General features: G+C 36.0%; 2 protein-coding genes across 4 annotated transcripts; both read right to left on the reverse strand.

The window, feature by feature from the left end:
- Positions 1–50: 50 nt before the first annotated feature.
- Positions 51–8814, reverse strand: LOC121750641 (dihydrolipoyllysine-residue acetyltransferase component 1 of pyruvate dehydrogenase complex, mitochondrial-like). 2 transcript variants are annotated; one of them, XM_042145215.1, is made up of 23 exons: positions 8641–8814; positions 7994–8041; positions 7122–7176; positions 7012–7045; positions 6208–6257; positions 6085–6129; positions 5828–5901; positions 5414–5483; positions 4786–4974; positions 4631–4675; positions 4475–4548; positions 3845–3914; positions 3339–3719; positions 2377–2437; positions 2242–2286; positions 2079–2162; positions 1692–1768; positions 1543–1605; positions 1358–1428; positions 1206–1266; positions 898–958; positions 734–814; positions 51–513 (listed from the first exon to the last, which is right to left on the reverse strand). In XM_042145215.1, exons 1-23 carry the CDS (start codon positions 8739–8741, stop codon positions 455–457), a joined length of 1899 nt encoding a protein of 632 aa, XP_042001149.1. In that variant the 5' UTR covers positions 8742–8814; the 3' UTR covers positions 51–454. The 2 variants fall into 2 exon arrangements, with proteins under 2 accessions (XP_042001149.1, XP_042001150.1); XM_042145216.1 differs by lacking the exons at positions 6208–6257; positions 8641–8814 and having other exon boundaries at positions 7994–8012.
- Positions 8815–9744: 930 nt separating this feature from the next.
- Positions 9745–11853, reverse strand: LOC121753384 (V-type proton ATPase subunit G 1). Of its 2 annotated transcripts, none has more exons than XM_042148674.1 (4): positions 11721–11853; positions 10787–10893; positions 10333–10433; positions 9745–10209 (listed from the first exon to the last, which is right to left on the reverse strand). In XM_042148674.1, exons 2-4 carry the CDS (start codon positions 10869–10871, stop codon positions 10066–10068), a joined length of 330 nt encoding a protein of 109 aa, XP_042004608.1. In that variant the 5' UTR covers positions 10872–10893; positions 11721–11853; the 3' UTR covers positions 9745–10065. The 2 variants fall into 2 exon arrangements, with proteins under 2 accessions (XP_042004608.1, XP_042004609.1); XM_042148675.1 differs by having other exon boundaries at positions 11741–11784.
- Positions 11854–15561: the final 3708 nt, after the last annotated feature.

Here is a 15561-nt window from a genome sequence, read left to right on the forward strand (position 1 = left end):
AATGTTTAGTCTCCTGCAATCGTTAATTTAACCATTATGCTCAGTTTTAGTTGCAGAATACTATATAGGATTCGATAATGACGAATATTTGTCCAACAAAAAGATGTAACAATGTATATAGAAACAAGGGAGATACTAATTTATTGGCAGAAACAAGATAAAAGTATTCCCATCTAATTATTCTCTACCTTTACTTCGTTTTAAGGCAACACTCTCTGAAAGAGATTTTTGTGTATTTGATAGGAGAAAAACTAAGAAGCAAACGCTTATCGCCGCCAAATGTTTGAACAAATTTGGCCCCACAAAAATGATTCTTATCTGTCGAAAAGCAAATCCGGTGAAAAAAAGTGAAGAAATAAGCGCCAAGCTCCAGGAAAACATCTGGACCATTCTGATCTAACATATTCTTCCATTCGATTGTGTTATGTTATCTGAGAAGACAACTTCTAAGTCTTCATAAAAGAAGACTTCGAATATCACTGAAGTTGGATCGAAGTGCAGCCACAAAAGCACCTGAGAAACCGATTTTACAACATCACTGACAGTGTAACGAATATAGTGAAGAGACTGCTAACTGTACAATTTTTACTCATTTTCTTCTTTAGTTGGACAAGAAAGACAAAGAAAGAGAAGGGATAAATCAAAGTGCTGTCCAGCTGATTGAAGTAAGGGGGGATGAAATTATGGCATATCTTTTCACAGATAGAAGTTTAATTCGTTTGGCAAAACGTACCTCCAACTTTTCCATCAAACACACGATGGTCAGCCGACAGTGTTACATTCATCTTTGTTACAACAGCTGGCTTCTCAATCCCTGGAACAAAGAATTTTCAAGTTCAGAATTACAGTGTAAAGCTAACAGAATTTTGCGTTGAGCCATGTGTAAATATGTATTACCATCATCTCCAATAGCTGGTTCTACGACTTGATTACCTCGGCCAACAGCAAGAATACCGGCCTTCATGAACAAAATCGCTTTATTCCATGATACACAATGAAAAACCGTAGTACAGTGTATATTTACTTATAATTATGATCAATACGGAAATGTTAGTTTGGGCCACCGACACCAAATTCATAAAATTTTCTGCTTAAAAAAGCTCATGGCCAGCAAGCGAGCTAATGTAATTGAAGCATACATGTTTGGTTTCAAAATGGTTGGGTGTGACAACAAAGCGTGTGCATGAGAGAGAGAGAGAGAGAACCTGAGGCGGGTTTATAATTGCACAAAAATTATCAACAGGATACATCCCCAAGTTTGAAATGCTGCATGGAAAAAGGGACATTTAAGGTGGTTTAGGAAAAGGAACAACTAATCCATTATATCCACACAAGCACATAAGCATGAATAAATCACCTGAAAGTGCCGCCTTGGAACTCATTTGGCTTGAGCTTCCCGGCCCGTGCCTTTTCAGCAAGTTCTTTAACCTTTGAAAAAGGCAAAAGTTGAGTAAGGAAAAAAACTGTTCGGTGAAAGAAAGCATAGCATTAAATGGTCCACAGAATGGCAAGACGTTTGACAAAAAAAGTACAGGGTAGCACCTCCAAGGATATTGATGATATGGACTTCTGGTCCGCATTTCTTACAATTGGAGTCATCAATCCCTGAAAATTGAAAGATGTCGTGATGATATACATGAGATGAGGGCTGTTAGCTGTTAAGGAACACCAAGTGATATCTCAAAGAATACCTTCTCTGTAGCAACTGCAATAGATATGTCAACTGAATCGCATAAAACTCTTTCCCCTTTGCTGACATCCCAATAAGCTGCATGGTTAGTTAATAATCAGTGAACTGCAATAATTTCATAAGATAGAGAAAATAAAACATTATATATATAACAATTAATTTAGTAAACTCGTGTAAACAGTTAAGTGCAAAGCTGTTAGGATCACAAGCTGAGTCAAGAAAAAATCATATACAAATTCAGCCTTTGGATACCCAAGATGGGCCTCTCTCTCTCTCTCTCTCTCTCTCTCTCTCTCTCTCTCTCTCTGAGTTTCTGCCTATTTTACCATCCCTTGATGTTCAGTTAACCCATCTTTCAAAAACAGGATTTAAATGGAAAACCACTTACCATTTGCTTCTGGAACATTTCTCAGTGCAATAGCAACCGCTTTGATCACTATATCATTAACCGAGACTTTGACACCATACTTTGCTGCAAAGCAAAACAAAGTGAGATCGGGAGCATAATGATGTTCTTCACAACAAGGTTCATCAGAGATTGAAACCACTACCTGTAAGCTCCTTTCTGAATAAGAGAAGAGGATCCAGTATAACGTCTGGTATAAGACATTCAAAATAAGATCACACGTGTACTGCAATAGGCAACGCTGAAAGAGAAATATATGCTGTATATGAATATTTGATACCTGTCGATAGATATAAATGAGGAGTGGATTGTTTTGATTCCAATAAGCGTGCTGCAATGACCTTCAAATAATCAAGGAAACATTCTTCATAATTACAATAAGATGGGTAACAGCAATTAAAAACAATTTAGTGTGCATAGGAAATCATGATGATGATTATCTTATAATTATAAACTAAGAAAAATCCTACAGAAAAAGCTAGACACTGTGTATCTGGATAATCAAAAGTGATATCCGTCTTTCTAAACCTGATTATATCAGCAGCCTTCTACCAGTTTCCAGAGAAGTGTTTATGTCATGTGTATAAGCATGACAAATTCAGGATGAAATTTACCTCAGTGAATCTTATAAACTTTTACACGGATCAGTAACATGGATGTTTTATGTTTCAGATCCATGTTACATTCCACCCAAAAAGCAGTTGAGAATCTATATACTAAATTCACAGAAGGGAACTCAGGTTCTGATACACAGTGATAGGCAGGGGTACCTAAACATTTACTAATATCTTGGCATACGAACCATATCACACAATTGACATGATAGCAATAAAAAACTTAACAGAGACCAGAAATATAAAAGAAAACAATGATAAATAAAACAAAAGATAAATATTCCTCGTATGACTAAGAGGTCATTCTCCGAAAAGGCCAGAGCAGAAATAGTTAAATAAACTTTATTTCTGAACACTGAAAGTAGGGAACATATCCTTATTTATAAGACTCTATATGAGACTCAAACTTAAATAAACTCTATAAGATATATACTAGACTCCTAAACCAAATCAAACTCTAAGATATAAACATATCTCTAACAAACTAGTAATATCAACTAGATAAATAATACTAATATATTAACTAATAAAATATAATGATGCGTATATATATCAGGTTCATATGATACCTTTACTCCTTGAACAGTTCAAGTGTATATAAAAAAACAACTAAATGATAGCTCAGCACCTTGCGAATTTGACTGTTTGGCAGATCTTCATAAGCAACATCCTGTACAGTGGATTTAGACCCCGCTGGTAGGGAGGAAGAAGACTGAGGTGATGAAGTCTTATCCTTAGGTACAGATACTTTGGAGACTTTTCCAGACTTTATTGCAGCTAAAACATCCCCCTTCAGCAAAGTACCATGGGGACCAGATGATGTTATCGATGATGCATCTAAGCCGTGTTCAGAGATTAGCATCTTTGCAGCAGGACTAATCCTATTAAAACTTGATTTCTGAGTTTTGACATCCTTCTTTACAATTTGTTGAACTGGCTTTTCATCTTTGGTCCTCGAATCAGTGCTTACAGATGTTCTTACAGCTTCAATGTCATTATTATCCTCAACCTAGAGACACATACATCCCCAAATAAACTATAATCACTTGTGAATACACATCATCATTCATCAGCAATATGAAGAAACACCTTTTTTAACAAAAAAATGATTTTTGATGAGCATTATAAACTTACAGTTATTGCAATGGGCTGACCCACAGCCACATCTCTTGATCCTTCTGGAGCCAATATCTTTGCCAAAAATCTGAAACCAACAAACCAAGTATGATTATAAAATAGATAAATAATTAAGAGAATGTTGAAGAGATTTTGAAGTTATGACACCATCTGCCATGCAAATTACGTTTGAGGAAGCATTTGACCAAACTATGACGACTGAAAGCATTTCACAGTTCATGCCACAACAAGAATGACAAGAAACTTCATATAACAACTTCCCACCAGGATAGAGGAACCTCTCAAAGTTTAGTACTCCCTCCATCCCACTATAAGTGAGGCGTTTCTTTACGGCCGTTGTTTTGCGAAAATGATAAATACTAGTATTTATTATCATTTTCGCAAAATAACAGCCAAAAAGAAACGCCTCACATATAGTGGGACGGAGGGAGTACATAAATATGTTTAGCAGTAAATGACCCACTAATCAACTTAATATCCAAAACATCAATGAAAAATATTTTATTGTTTGAGGAAGTCACCACAGTAGTTTTCCAGAACTATGTGGTCCTTCATATGTTTCCCTGGACCAGCAGAAAGATACTAAACTCTTATGCATTCAACCAATACAATAAACATTTCTATTACCCTTCTTCAAGACATTCAAATTCAAGTGTTGCTTTGTCTGTTTCGATTTCACAAATAACATCACCAACCTCAATCTGCAACAAGCACAGAAAGACATGTCACCAGAAAGCAGATACATACATGAGATCTATGTTGGCGAGAGAAAAGAATTCTGACCTTATCACCTTCTTTTTTCGTCCATTTTGCAATATTCCCCTGGTTCTGTAGATAAAAGAGAAAAACAAAATTAAAGAAGAGAGCATTTTCAGAACTTAAAAAAATTGTAAATGATGGCATAGCGTACAAAACTTGACAGCTAGAGCTGCTCTTACCATGGTAGGTGATAGTGCCGGCATTTGAAGGACGGTGTGAGGAGGAAGTTCAGATGTGTTGATGTTCACAGAGCTTGCTTCCGGCATGTTGTCTCCATGTGTTGCTGCTGGTTCAGTGGAAGTTTTATCTGCTGCTTCTGTCCCACTTATAGTTGCAGGAATGCTACCTATATCATCTTGATCCTCAACCTGGTTAACAGGATTAAAATCAGTCATCTGATTTTAGATGATGCCAGTAACATAATTCAAACCTGGTCTCTCTCCTAAGAGACAGATGTATTATTCAGGAAGATTAAGGTTCCAAAAGAATATCATAAAACATGCAAGGTAGTAAGCTCAAAAGAACATATATCTAACAGTGATTTCAGGTTATTAAAAAAGGTTAAAGCTTTATGGTTAAACTTAACAGATGGCCATGAATAAGGTGGGTGTATAAGACCCATGATAATCCCAGTTAACCATAAACAAGTCTGTAATTGAGTAGAGCTCCAGTGTGCAAATTGCAATATTTAGACATATTGCACGCATATAATGATATGTTTGGAATTTGAAAAAAAAAACAGTTCTACTCCAATTAAGGAAAGAATTAACAGAAAGAGAGAAGATTTAGATGCCTATGGAACATAACTGTAACTGCTATAGGCTGTCCCACAGGAACATCCTTTGAACCTTCTGGCACCAGTATCTTAGCTAGAAACCTGCAAGCATATAATATTTACTCAGATACATTTTCAGGAAAAGTAATTCTTAGTAGCCAATGCAAACAAATTTCATAACAAATACTACAACCCAACAAAATAGCTATTGACGATCATGCTGACGAGATATTCAATATTCTGAGTAGCATTTATATTTACTTATGCAATAGAACTTTTAGTATTAATTATGGCTCAATTTAACAATAAATGGACTTTAACTGCAATTTTTTTCTTTTTCCTTTTATCCTTTTTTGAGTAAAGACAGCAATTCTTCAACAAGCAACAGTAGATTCATCACATAAAGCAGTAGATCTGTAGATCCATCAACAAGCAACACAATTTACCCTTCTTCAAGAGATTCAAACTCCACAGTGGCTTTGTCTGTCTCGATTTCACAGAGCACATCCCCCACTTCAACCTATTAGATCCAGAAGAAAGAAACAGGTCAGATCAACTTAATCTACCTTAGATATCTAATCCATATTTTGGCACTAAATCTTTCATATTATTCATTCATGGAATGTGTTACACTGTCACTGCAATTGCAATTGAGAATGCTGCATGACAAGGAAATCTGAATGACACAGTAACTGCAACTGACCTTATCTCCTTCTTTCTTCATCCACTTCACAATATTACCTTGACTCTATAGAAAAGGAAAAACACATAAGGATGCCGGTTACAGAGTGTTGTTATGGTTAATATATTACATAAAGTCATTTACCATTGTAGGTGACAAAGCAGGCATTTGAAGAACTGTATGCTCAGGTATCTCTGAAATAATTAAGAACTTGATGATACGTAAAAAAAATATAGAGGATACAATATGTTCTCATTTAGTTTTCCAGATTACTGTCTACAACTTTAAGGGTTGGCCCCTGTACGTGGTAGATTTCAGTTAAATCTAACGTGGAGGCACTGCTGTTGGATAAATCAGAGACTTCTCTCATACTGTTCCATTGCCAAAATGCTTCTATACTCTCTTGAAACATATGAAGCAAACAAATGTGATGTCATATATCTCACAGAAGAATGGAGTTCCATACTTATGCAATCCATCATGAATCATGATGCTGCTGTCTATTCATCCTCTTTTTCCAAGTTATACACGGGTAATATCTAATGACAAACTAATATTATGCAGAAGCTTCAAATACAGGAGGCTAAAGATCAATATGTGAGCTCAACTAACTATAACCACATTAATGTGCACAAGCAGAGACACAGAAGCAAATAAGCAACATTGGTTATAATATGTATCACTATTTTCCTTAGACGTTGCTAAGATAATATTCAACATACAATTTTCAGAGTTAAAATATTACAAGATTGAGTATAACTGTATAAGGTTTACACATTAACATCTGGGACAATACATAAAATAAGCTTGGATGGAAAATATATGATGGATGAATCCATGTAAATTAGTTATTGACAGTTTAACTAAGCCAGCATGTTGAAGTTGACACACAAGATTTCCAAATAAAATTTTGAATAGGACGTTCAAGTTGAGTGAAAAGAGTTATACCGGCAGAGGAAAAGGAGCGGATGCCGATTTTGAACTGTAAACACCCCATGCATATAGTTAGCAAAGCTGCAAATGTTTAGATATATAAAAAATACCATTTTGCTACCAACCTTGATCTTAGAAGAATCGCCATAAATGCCATTAATTAATGGAAATGATACTGGCCTGCAAAATTTCATAAGGAGATTATGGAAAAGCAAACATTAGCCAGTGGATTTACATGCTATTCGAATTTGACCAATAATACACCATACTATCAAATGCAACATTCAGAACGTTATTTTCTTCTCTTATATAAGGCAATTAATTAGAAATATTAATTTTTTTATTTAAGACCACAAGGAGGATATGCCAGGACAGAAAGGCTAGAATATATTTTCCAATGATAGGGTAGAAGTGTTCACTTCACTTGTCATGTAAGCTGACCGCTTCAACCAGCAAGACTCAGTTATCAAAATTGATTCATAAAAATGAAAGTACAAAAACTACTGAATCAGAAGTAACGATACAATTTCAGACTACTGAATGGTGGCATTCGCTGCAGAGTATTGCACAGAAAGAATTCAAGTCATGTGAAAGCCTTACTATTTACAACTTTCAACAATAAGGACAAGAAAACCTAGCCGCGTATAGCTATTTACGATATAAAAGCACCACCTATTACACATCTGCAGGCTGCAGCAAATGGCGAGTAGAAGCAGAGATCTCCTTTGACAATTGGTTTAGCAGTAAAATCTGCAGTACTACTTGTCTAATTAAAGTAATTTGTTAAAAGATAAAACAGACAGCTGAGAAGATTACTTCCACTAAGTCAGCTCATAAGCTATAACAGAGGAAGAATAAAGGATATTGTTTGGAAAATTATAAAAAAGCTGAGAAAAACATTAAATCTTAAAACTCAAAATACAGACATTAACTGCAAGTGCAAGTTGAGGTAGACAAAACAAGAGAAGGAACTAAGCATAAGATTGTACATGCATACCTTAACAAAGTTTCTGCAACTTCAGGACTAGTATTTGATCCCCTTGAACTGCGGCACCAATATGTTCACAATAAGATGATAAACAGAGCAGAATTGATACATAACTGGAAATTCTGTATGAAGAATAGAGGAAATGGTCCAGGAATTATGTCAAAACATCTAGGTTCTATTTAAGAGTTATAGGATGAAACATTGGGGGAAGCAATATTATTGCATTCAGGCTGAATAACAGATTCCAAACCCATATGAAATATGAACCTGAAGCACATACAATAGAACCTTTAATATATGTGCTTGCTATTATAAAATCAGCAAGCAGCTCCACTAAACAGCTACTTGTGATTCGGAATAACCAAATAAGACATTGTTCCTCTCCAACATAATCGCATTCGAAGGCATTACAACAACAAGAAGAAATAAATGCAACACAAGGCAGCAGAACAACTACGGATTCCTACATTCTATTTCACCAATCGACTAATTCCAATTCCGCCGCATTTGACCGCTCCACCAGCCACTCAATCTTATCCAAAACAACGTTGTTTCAAGTTCCGATCGGATAAAAAAACTCATGATGCCATCGTATCAACCAGATTTAAGTTCATTCGAATTCAGCGCCAAAAGGAATAAACAAGAATGAAGAGTACCGATTGAGAAATGACGGAGTAGATGAGAGAGATAGGAAGCGAGCTCTGATAAGAGACGGAGCACGCGAGATCACCGGATGCCGTAGCCTAGACAGCGCCATAGATCAAATTCGCAGCAAATTCTCCTTTTTCCTACGTCTCTGTATTAAATGATTTCTATATAAGCACACAAATGTGGATGAATTCGTGATTTCCCAATATTATTAACTAATGTGTTCACAAAGAAAAAAAAAGACTTTTTTTGCCACTCTAAATCCGTTTAATAAATATAGTAAAAACACGTAAAAAAAACAGTAAGATTTAAAATGATTTAGTAAAGTATTTATAAAATGAATATTAGGTATATTAATGAATATTTCAAAATATATAATAAAAATGAAATGAAATACTATCATAGTACAATAAGTAATGAATATTTCAAAATGTCAAACTGTTAATGTTACAATAGACTAAGAGAGTCACTTTTTATTAGGGGTGTCAATTTAGATAGTTGTAGAATCTCGATCCAAAATTTCTACGTATCCAAACCCGAAAATGGGCCAATACTCGAACTCGATTCCCTTTTGGGTACCTAAATACCCGACTCGGGTACCGATCCCGAAAAATCTGGTATTTAGCACCCGATTTAAAAAAAAAATTGAAATATTCCTCTTAATTTTACAAATTCTCAACCTATTCCAAACTCAGATGGCCAATATTCCTATTTATCACACAACATTCAAAGCCAAAAATTCCCAATCACAGGTCATAATGAGATAAAATGGGCAAAGTAGTAGAAAGAATGAGAAAATGTAGATTAAATAGGAAAGAGAGAGATAAAAGCTAGTAATAAATTGGGTATTATTTTTCATCTCTTGTAAGTATAAGATATGAGACTAATTTTTATGGTCGGACGAAAATAAAAAGATGAGACTATTTGTCGTGGGCAGATAGATTATTAGAAGCCTCAATTATGTTGGACACTTAGGCTATTGCGGGCTACTTTGGGCACATTGATAGTATCTAGAAAGAATTAAATTACGCTTAGTAAGAAAAACAAGTAGTAATCCTATTTTCCCAATTCTCCATAATTTAACTCATGAATATAAAAAATATTAGCTTAGCTGATTCTCAACAACAAAGTTGGAAATGCCTCGTGTGGAAGGGAGTCAAGTTGAGTTACATAGTTGATTCTCAACAACAAAGATATAGTGATACACTGCTGAAATATAGATACTAATACTATCATTCAATAGAAGTCTCTCTCCTCCCCAAAAATAAACACTAACACTTCACGCCGGCCACGGCTTTATTTGATAACAAGGAAGCAATCTGAGCAAAACGCCAAATAAAACAATAGCAAATGACGAGTCGAACCAACACACATATTCCACCTGAACAGTTAAGTCCGGCACCAGAAAACGTAGTCGCAGCTCAACCAAGACCTTAGTTCTTTACTGTAGTCACATGCCTCAGAAGCATGGAGACGACGTCAGGGGATATTCTGGAAGCTTCTGCCTTCAGGTGATGGATCTTTCCATCCGTTTCTTCTTCAAGGCGTTTCACATTAGCACCTGAGTCTCCACTGCTCTGTGCACATGAAGATGGAGAAAAGTTCAATGTAATGTGTTGAGCATGGCTTCCTAGTGAAGAAGATTTATTAATGGGACTGTTGAAATAAAATCTAGTGCCATATGCCCATTGAATTATTACCTCGGCCACCTTCCTTTGATATTCAGCCTCCATTTGAGCACGGAATTCAGCAATTTCCTTCTCGGCCTCCTCTTTTGCCTGTTTAAGTCTGGCTTGTTTTGCTGCGCATGATAGCCAGAGCTAAAAGTGAGATTCTTTCTATGCGCAGTTCAGCACAAACAATATAGTGCTTGAGACGAAGCACATAAACTGGTGTTTATCAAGTGTAGAAACTTAAGGCACATTTGAACGAGACCACATTCATACACCCCCATAGAATATATCCCTCCAAATCTCCAATCCCAACAACCATGGGAGGAATGCAAAAAAAGGTATTTATCTGACAGAAATATAGTCCTGCATTATACTTCGTACGCTCACGCTATCATCAGAAATTTACAGTCTCGAGAAAAGGGTTCCTAGCTACCAAAGAAAGCAAGAGCGTAAACAGTTAAGCATGGATTCAAATCATCACCAGTTCTAGCAGCATTGACAATGTGCTGAGCCTCTTGTTCTGCAGCTAGCAAGAGTTGAATTCCATTCTGGCTACTGGAGGCCATGTTGAGGGTGACTGAAACGAGGCTGCAGAGATAAAACAATGTAAACTAGTTAAACTCACATCAAGGTGATGCCAAAGCATCAGCAGGGTGAGATCACAAAACTTAATGCTAAAGGCTTTGCTGCAAACATGCACAACTTTTCATGAAATTCCAATTCATTAATTAAATCCCATGAAACTGTTCAAATTAAGAGCACAACTCAGATCAAGAAGGCAATCATTCATGATTAACTGAACTGAGTTAGGAAACAACCAGTTTCAAATAAAAAGCAAGCATAATACTAAGTACTACTAGTAACTACTACTACAAGTAACCTAATCATCTGATCTTCATTAAACTGAAAGCAGAACTGAATACCCTCCCATACTTAATAACGCATTAATCTGAGAAAACTAAGAATCGCCACAGATCCCAGTCTAATTATATCCAATTCAAACCTCGCCACATTTCGTCATCTCTACTCGAATTAGTGGAAGCCAACAGCACAACTCTGATGCGATCCAAAAGCAGAGATTCATTAATGCCAAAAATCGAATCACTAAATAAGAAAACTTAAGGATCGCAATGCTAATGATTGAAACGATCACCACTACCAAACCCCCAAACCAGATTACGTTTTGAAACAAGATTATCAAACTCGAGAATGGAAAAAGACAGCGTAATTGGCAGAAAACGGGGCGTATCACAACAAGATCTGCAAATCCCGAAAGGGAAATTTGCTCTAGCGCAACAGCAGATCTAACCATCCACGAACCATATACATCGAACATTATCGGAAAATTGAGAAAGTTGAAGAAAGTTACGACAGTGAAAAGGAAGAAAGCAGAGAGATTGGAGTGATGTAAGCACCTGTAGAGATAGAAACTAACAATGGATCAGACTTCAGAGCGTGAACGTTGAAGACAGGTGTGGATAACGACGATTTAAGAATCCAACGAAACAAAATGACCGTTTTACTAAATACGCTTGGGTGTCTTTTCACAGTTATCTTAGAAATTCTGTGCATATATACTTCATATTAACATTTTTAGTGAAAATGATATACTATTTCATTACTAAAATGATAGTACTAGATTATTTGGGTATGGTTATCATGTGATCACGTTTTTCGTGAAATATTTCTAAATAGAAAGATTAAAATGTAGGATTTTGATAAAATATTTTTAAAAACACATGGATGTACAAAATGAGAATTTTAAAACAGTTATGAATAGAGAACGCACGAGACACCATCATATTGTACTTATATATGGACTGGGAATTAAACAAATAGCTCAAATTGCTAATCATTTAAATAAATTCAAAAGCTTAAGACAATAACTTTTTTCATAAATTAATTAGAATTATATAGGTAATGATACAAATTCATTAAGCTTAAAACAATAACTTTTTTGTAAAGTGATTAGAAATATAGGTAGTAGTATGAGATAGAAGAGTGACATGCGATCGATCCAATGCAACATGTGTTTAGTGTCATCCAACAACTAACTGCCATCGGCTTTCAACATTCTCGGCCATTGTGGGGTCATACTTGCTGACCACTGTGCTAGGCCATGCCATATCGGTACTTCTCATGGTTTGTTTCGTGCTAGTTCCTCGGCCATCATCGGTTCTATCGGCCTTTGTAAAAGAAATTCTTGGCCACGGTGCTATTGGCCATTGTCCCTCATCCACCCCCGCCCATTTGTAAGTCGCACTTGACTGTGCTTGGCCATGGTGGTCGACCTCCCACAACTTGATTTGTGATAGTCCCTCGGCCATCATTGGATACTATCGTCCCTCGGTAAAAGAAAATATATGTGCGAGTCTCACATTTATCCCAATACTTCATCCACCCATCAAAGGATGCTAACGACATAAAACTCTACGCAGCTTGCACAGAAACAATTTTTGTGGTCGGTATCTTCTCACGACGTGTTTCGTGCTTGTCCCTTGGGTTATAGTATAAGCCATCATCCCTCGATCCCAAAAACTCTTTTCGTTCTAATCCCGTATTTATCTCAATGCTTATTCCGACAACATGGGATGCTTATACATGACACTCTATGCATATTAATTAAATACATTAATTCTAACTTAGACTAGAAATAGTATAAGTAGTTTGTGACGAGCTGAAATGGAACAATGCAAGTAACATGGGACGGAGGGAGTATTTCATTTATAAAATGATAATACTAGATTATTTGGGTATGGTTATCATGTGATCACGTTTTTCTTGAAATATTTCTAAACAGAAAGATTAAAATGTAGGATTTTAATAAAATATTTTTAAAAACATATGGATGTACAAAATGAGAATTTTAAAACAGTTATGAATAGAGAATGCACGAGACACCATCATATTGTACTTATATGGACTGCGAATTAAACAAATAGCTCAAATTGCTAATCATTTAAATAAATTCAAAAGCTTAAGACAATAACTTTTTTCATAAATTGATTAGAATTATATAGGTAATGATACAAATTCATTAAGCTTAAAACAATAACTTTTTTTGTAAAGTGATTAGAAATATAGGTAGTAGTATGAGATAAAAGAGTGATATGCGATCGATCCAATGCAACATGTGTTTAGCGTCATCCAACAACTAACTGCCATCGGCTTTCAACATTCTCGGCCATTGTGGGGTCATACTTGCTGACCACTGTGCTAGGCCATGCCATATTGGTACTTCTCATGGTTTGTTTCGTGCTAGTTCCTCGGCCATCATCGGTTCTATCGGCCTTCGTCCCACAGTCCCCAAAATTCTTGGCCACGGTGCTATTGGCCATCGTCCCTCATCCACCCCCGCCCATTTGTAAGTCGCACTCGACTGTGCTTGGCCATGGTGGTCGACCTCCCACAACTTGATTTGTGATAGTCCCTCGGCCATCATTGGATACTATCGTCCCTCGGTAAAAGAAAATATTTGTGCGAGTCTCACATTTATCCCAATACTTCCTCCACCCATCAAAGGATGCTAACGACATAAAACTCTACGCAGCTTGCACAGAAACAATTTTTGTGGTCGATATCTTCTCACGACGTGTTTCGTGCTTGTCCCTTGGGTTATAGTATAAGCCTTCATCCCTTGATCCCAAAAACTCTTTTCGTTCTAATCCCGTATTTATCTCAATGCTTATTCCGACAACATGGGATGCTTATACATGACACTCTATGCACCATGCAATGAAGTTTACGAAAATCTCAGCTTTAAGAATTTTCTCTTAAAAAAGTCCAAGTTTTTTTTTAATTAATATTCCACCAAGTCTAGTCTCAGATATAGTGAGTTAAGAGAAATAAGACAGATGTTTTTTATTCTCTTCTTTTTTCTTAGTTATCCAATTAATTGCTTATCTCACAACTAAATAGCGAGTTTCCATGTTTTTTCTAATACAGGCTCTTAGTTTAACAAAATACTAGTATCAAACTATATTTTACCTAACTACTATTATTTTCCTAATTTAAGAAAAATAACTAACCAAATTTATTTTGATTACTCTAAATTGAATCCTTCAATCTAATTTTGTAACCTTATCAGTAATTTATTTCTTGATTTAGGCTAGATCTTGATTAACAAATAGCAAATGGGTCTGTGCCTGATCAGTTATTGCTAATTTTATGCGATTTGTTTTTTATTGTTTGTGACCTAAATTTTCAGTTCGCAACATAGTTAGATCTCCACAACTATTTCGATACTTGATCAATTTTGACGTGGTCCGATTCGTTTTCACTTTTTGGATTTGAACAATCAATTTTGTTGCATTGTATTAGCTATGAATGCCATATTCTATCCATGGGCCATAACTTTTTTTTTCTAAAAACGAACTTTCATATTTTAAACACTAACAATTTTTTATATTCTCTATTTAAACTTCTTCGAATAAGAATACATACAATTTTAGGTCATCCTAAAAATTGTTCATCTTCCTTAAAATGAACAGAGTACTTTACAAAGGGAACACAAAAATAAATTGTGGCTGCAACTACACTATGTCATTATCAACACACTATTGATAATAAGAGCATCCGCAGCGTGCTCGCTGGGACGGACGCGTCCGTGCCGCTGAGCAGGCGACGTGGCGCGTTTCTATTCGCCAACGGATTATCCGTTGGATTTTTTTAAATCGAAAATAATACCAAAAAATAAAAAAAAAATCAAATTCCCAAAAATATAGCCATTTTATTACCCTTTTTTATTTATTTTTTATTTTTTATAATTTTTTTAAATCTCAAAATCATCTATAAATACACACATTCATCATCCATTTTTCACATCAAATTATCTCTCATTCATATTTTTTCATACAACTCATCTACATCTTCCTCTCTCACTCAAACCCTCTCTAAAAATTAAAAAATGGATTTCACCAATATGATTGCGGAAGCGGAGCGCGAAGAACAAGAATACTATGAACAATATCGTGCCGCCTATGAGGCCTATGTCACCGCCACTACCCCTGCCTCTCCTCCTCGGCCAACTAGATCAATTCGCCACTACATCCCTCGTGACCGGGAGGGAGCCAACGAAAGGCTCGTTGCCGACTATTTTTCCGACCATCCGCGGTTTCCGGAATATTACTTTCGGTGCCGTTTTCGCATGTCGAAATGGTTGTTTATGCATATTGTCAACACATTTTCCGCCCGTGTTGAATACTTTCAATCACGTAGAGACGCAACCGGTCGGCAAAGTCTCTCGGCGTTGCAGAA

Source organism: Salvia splendens, chromosome 10 (genome assembly GCF_004379255.2).
Source record: "Salvia splendens isolate huo1 chromosome 10, SspV2, whole genome shotgun sequence".
Lineage (NCBI taxonomy): Eukaryota > Viridiplantae > Streptophyta > Magnoliopsida > Lamiales > Lamiaceae > Salvia > Salvia splendens.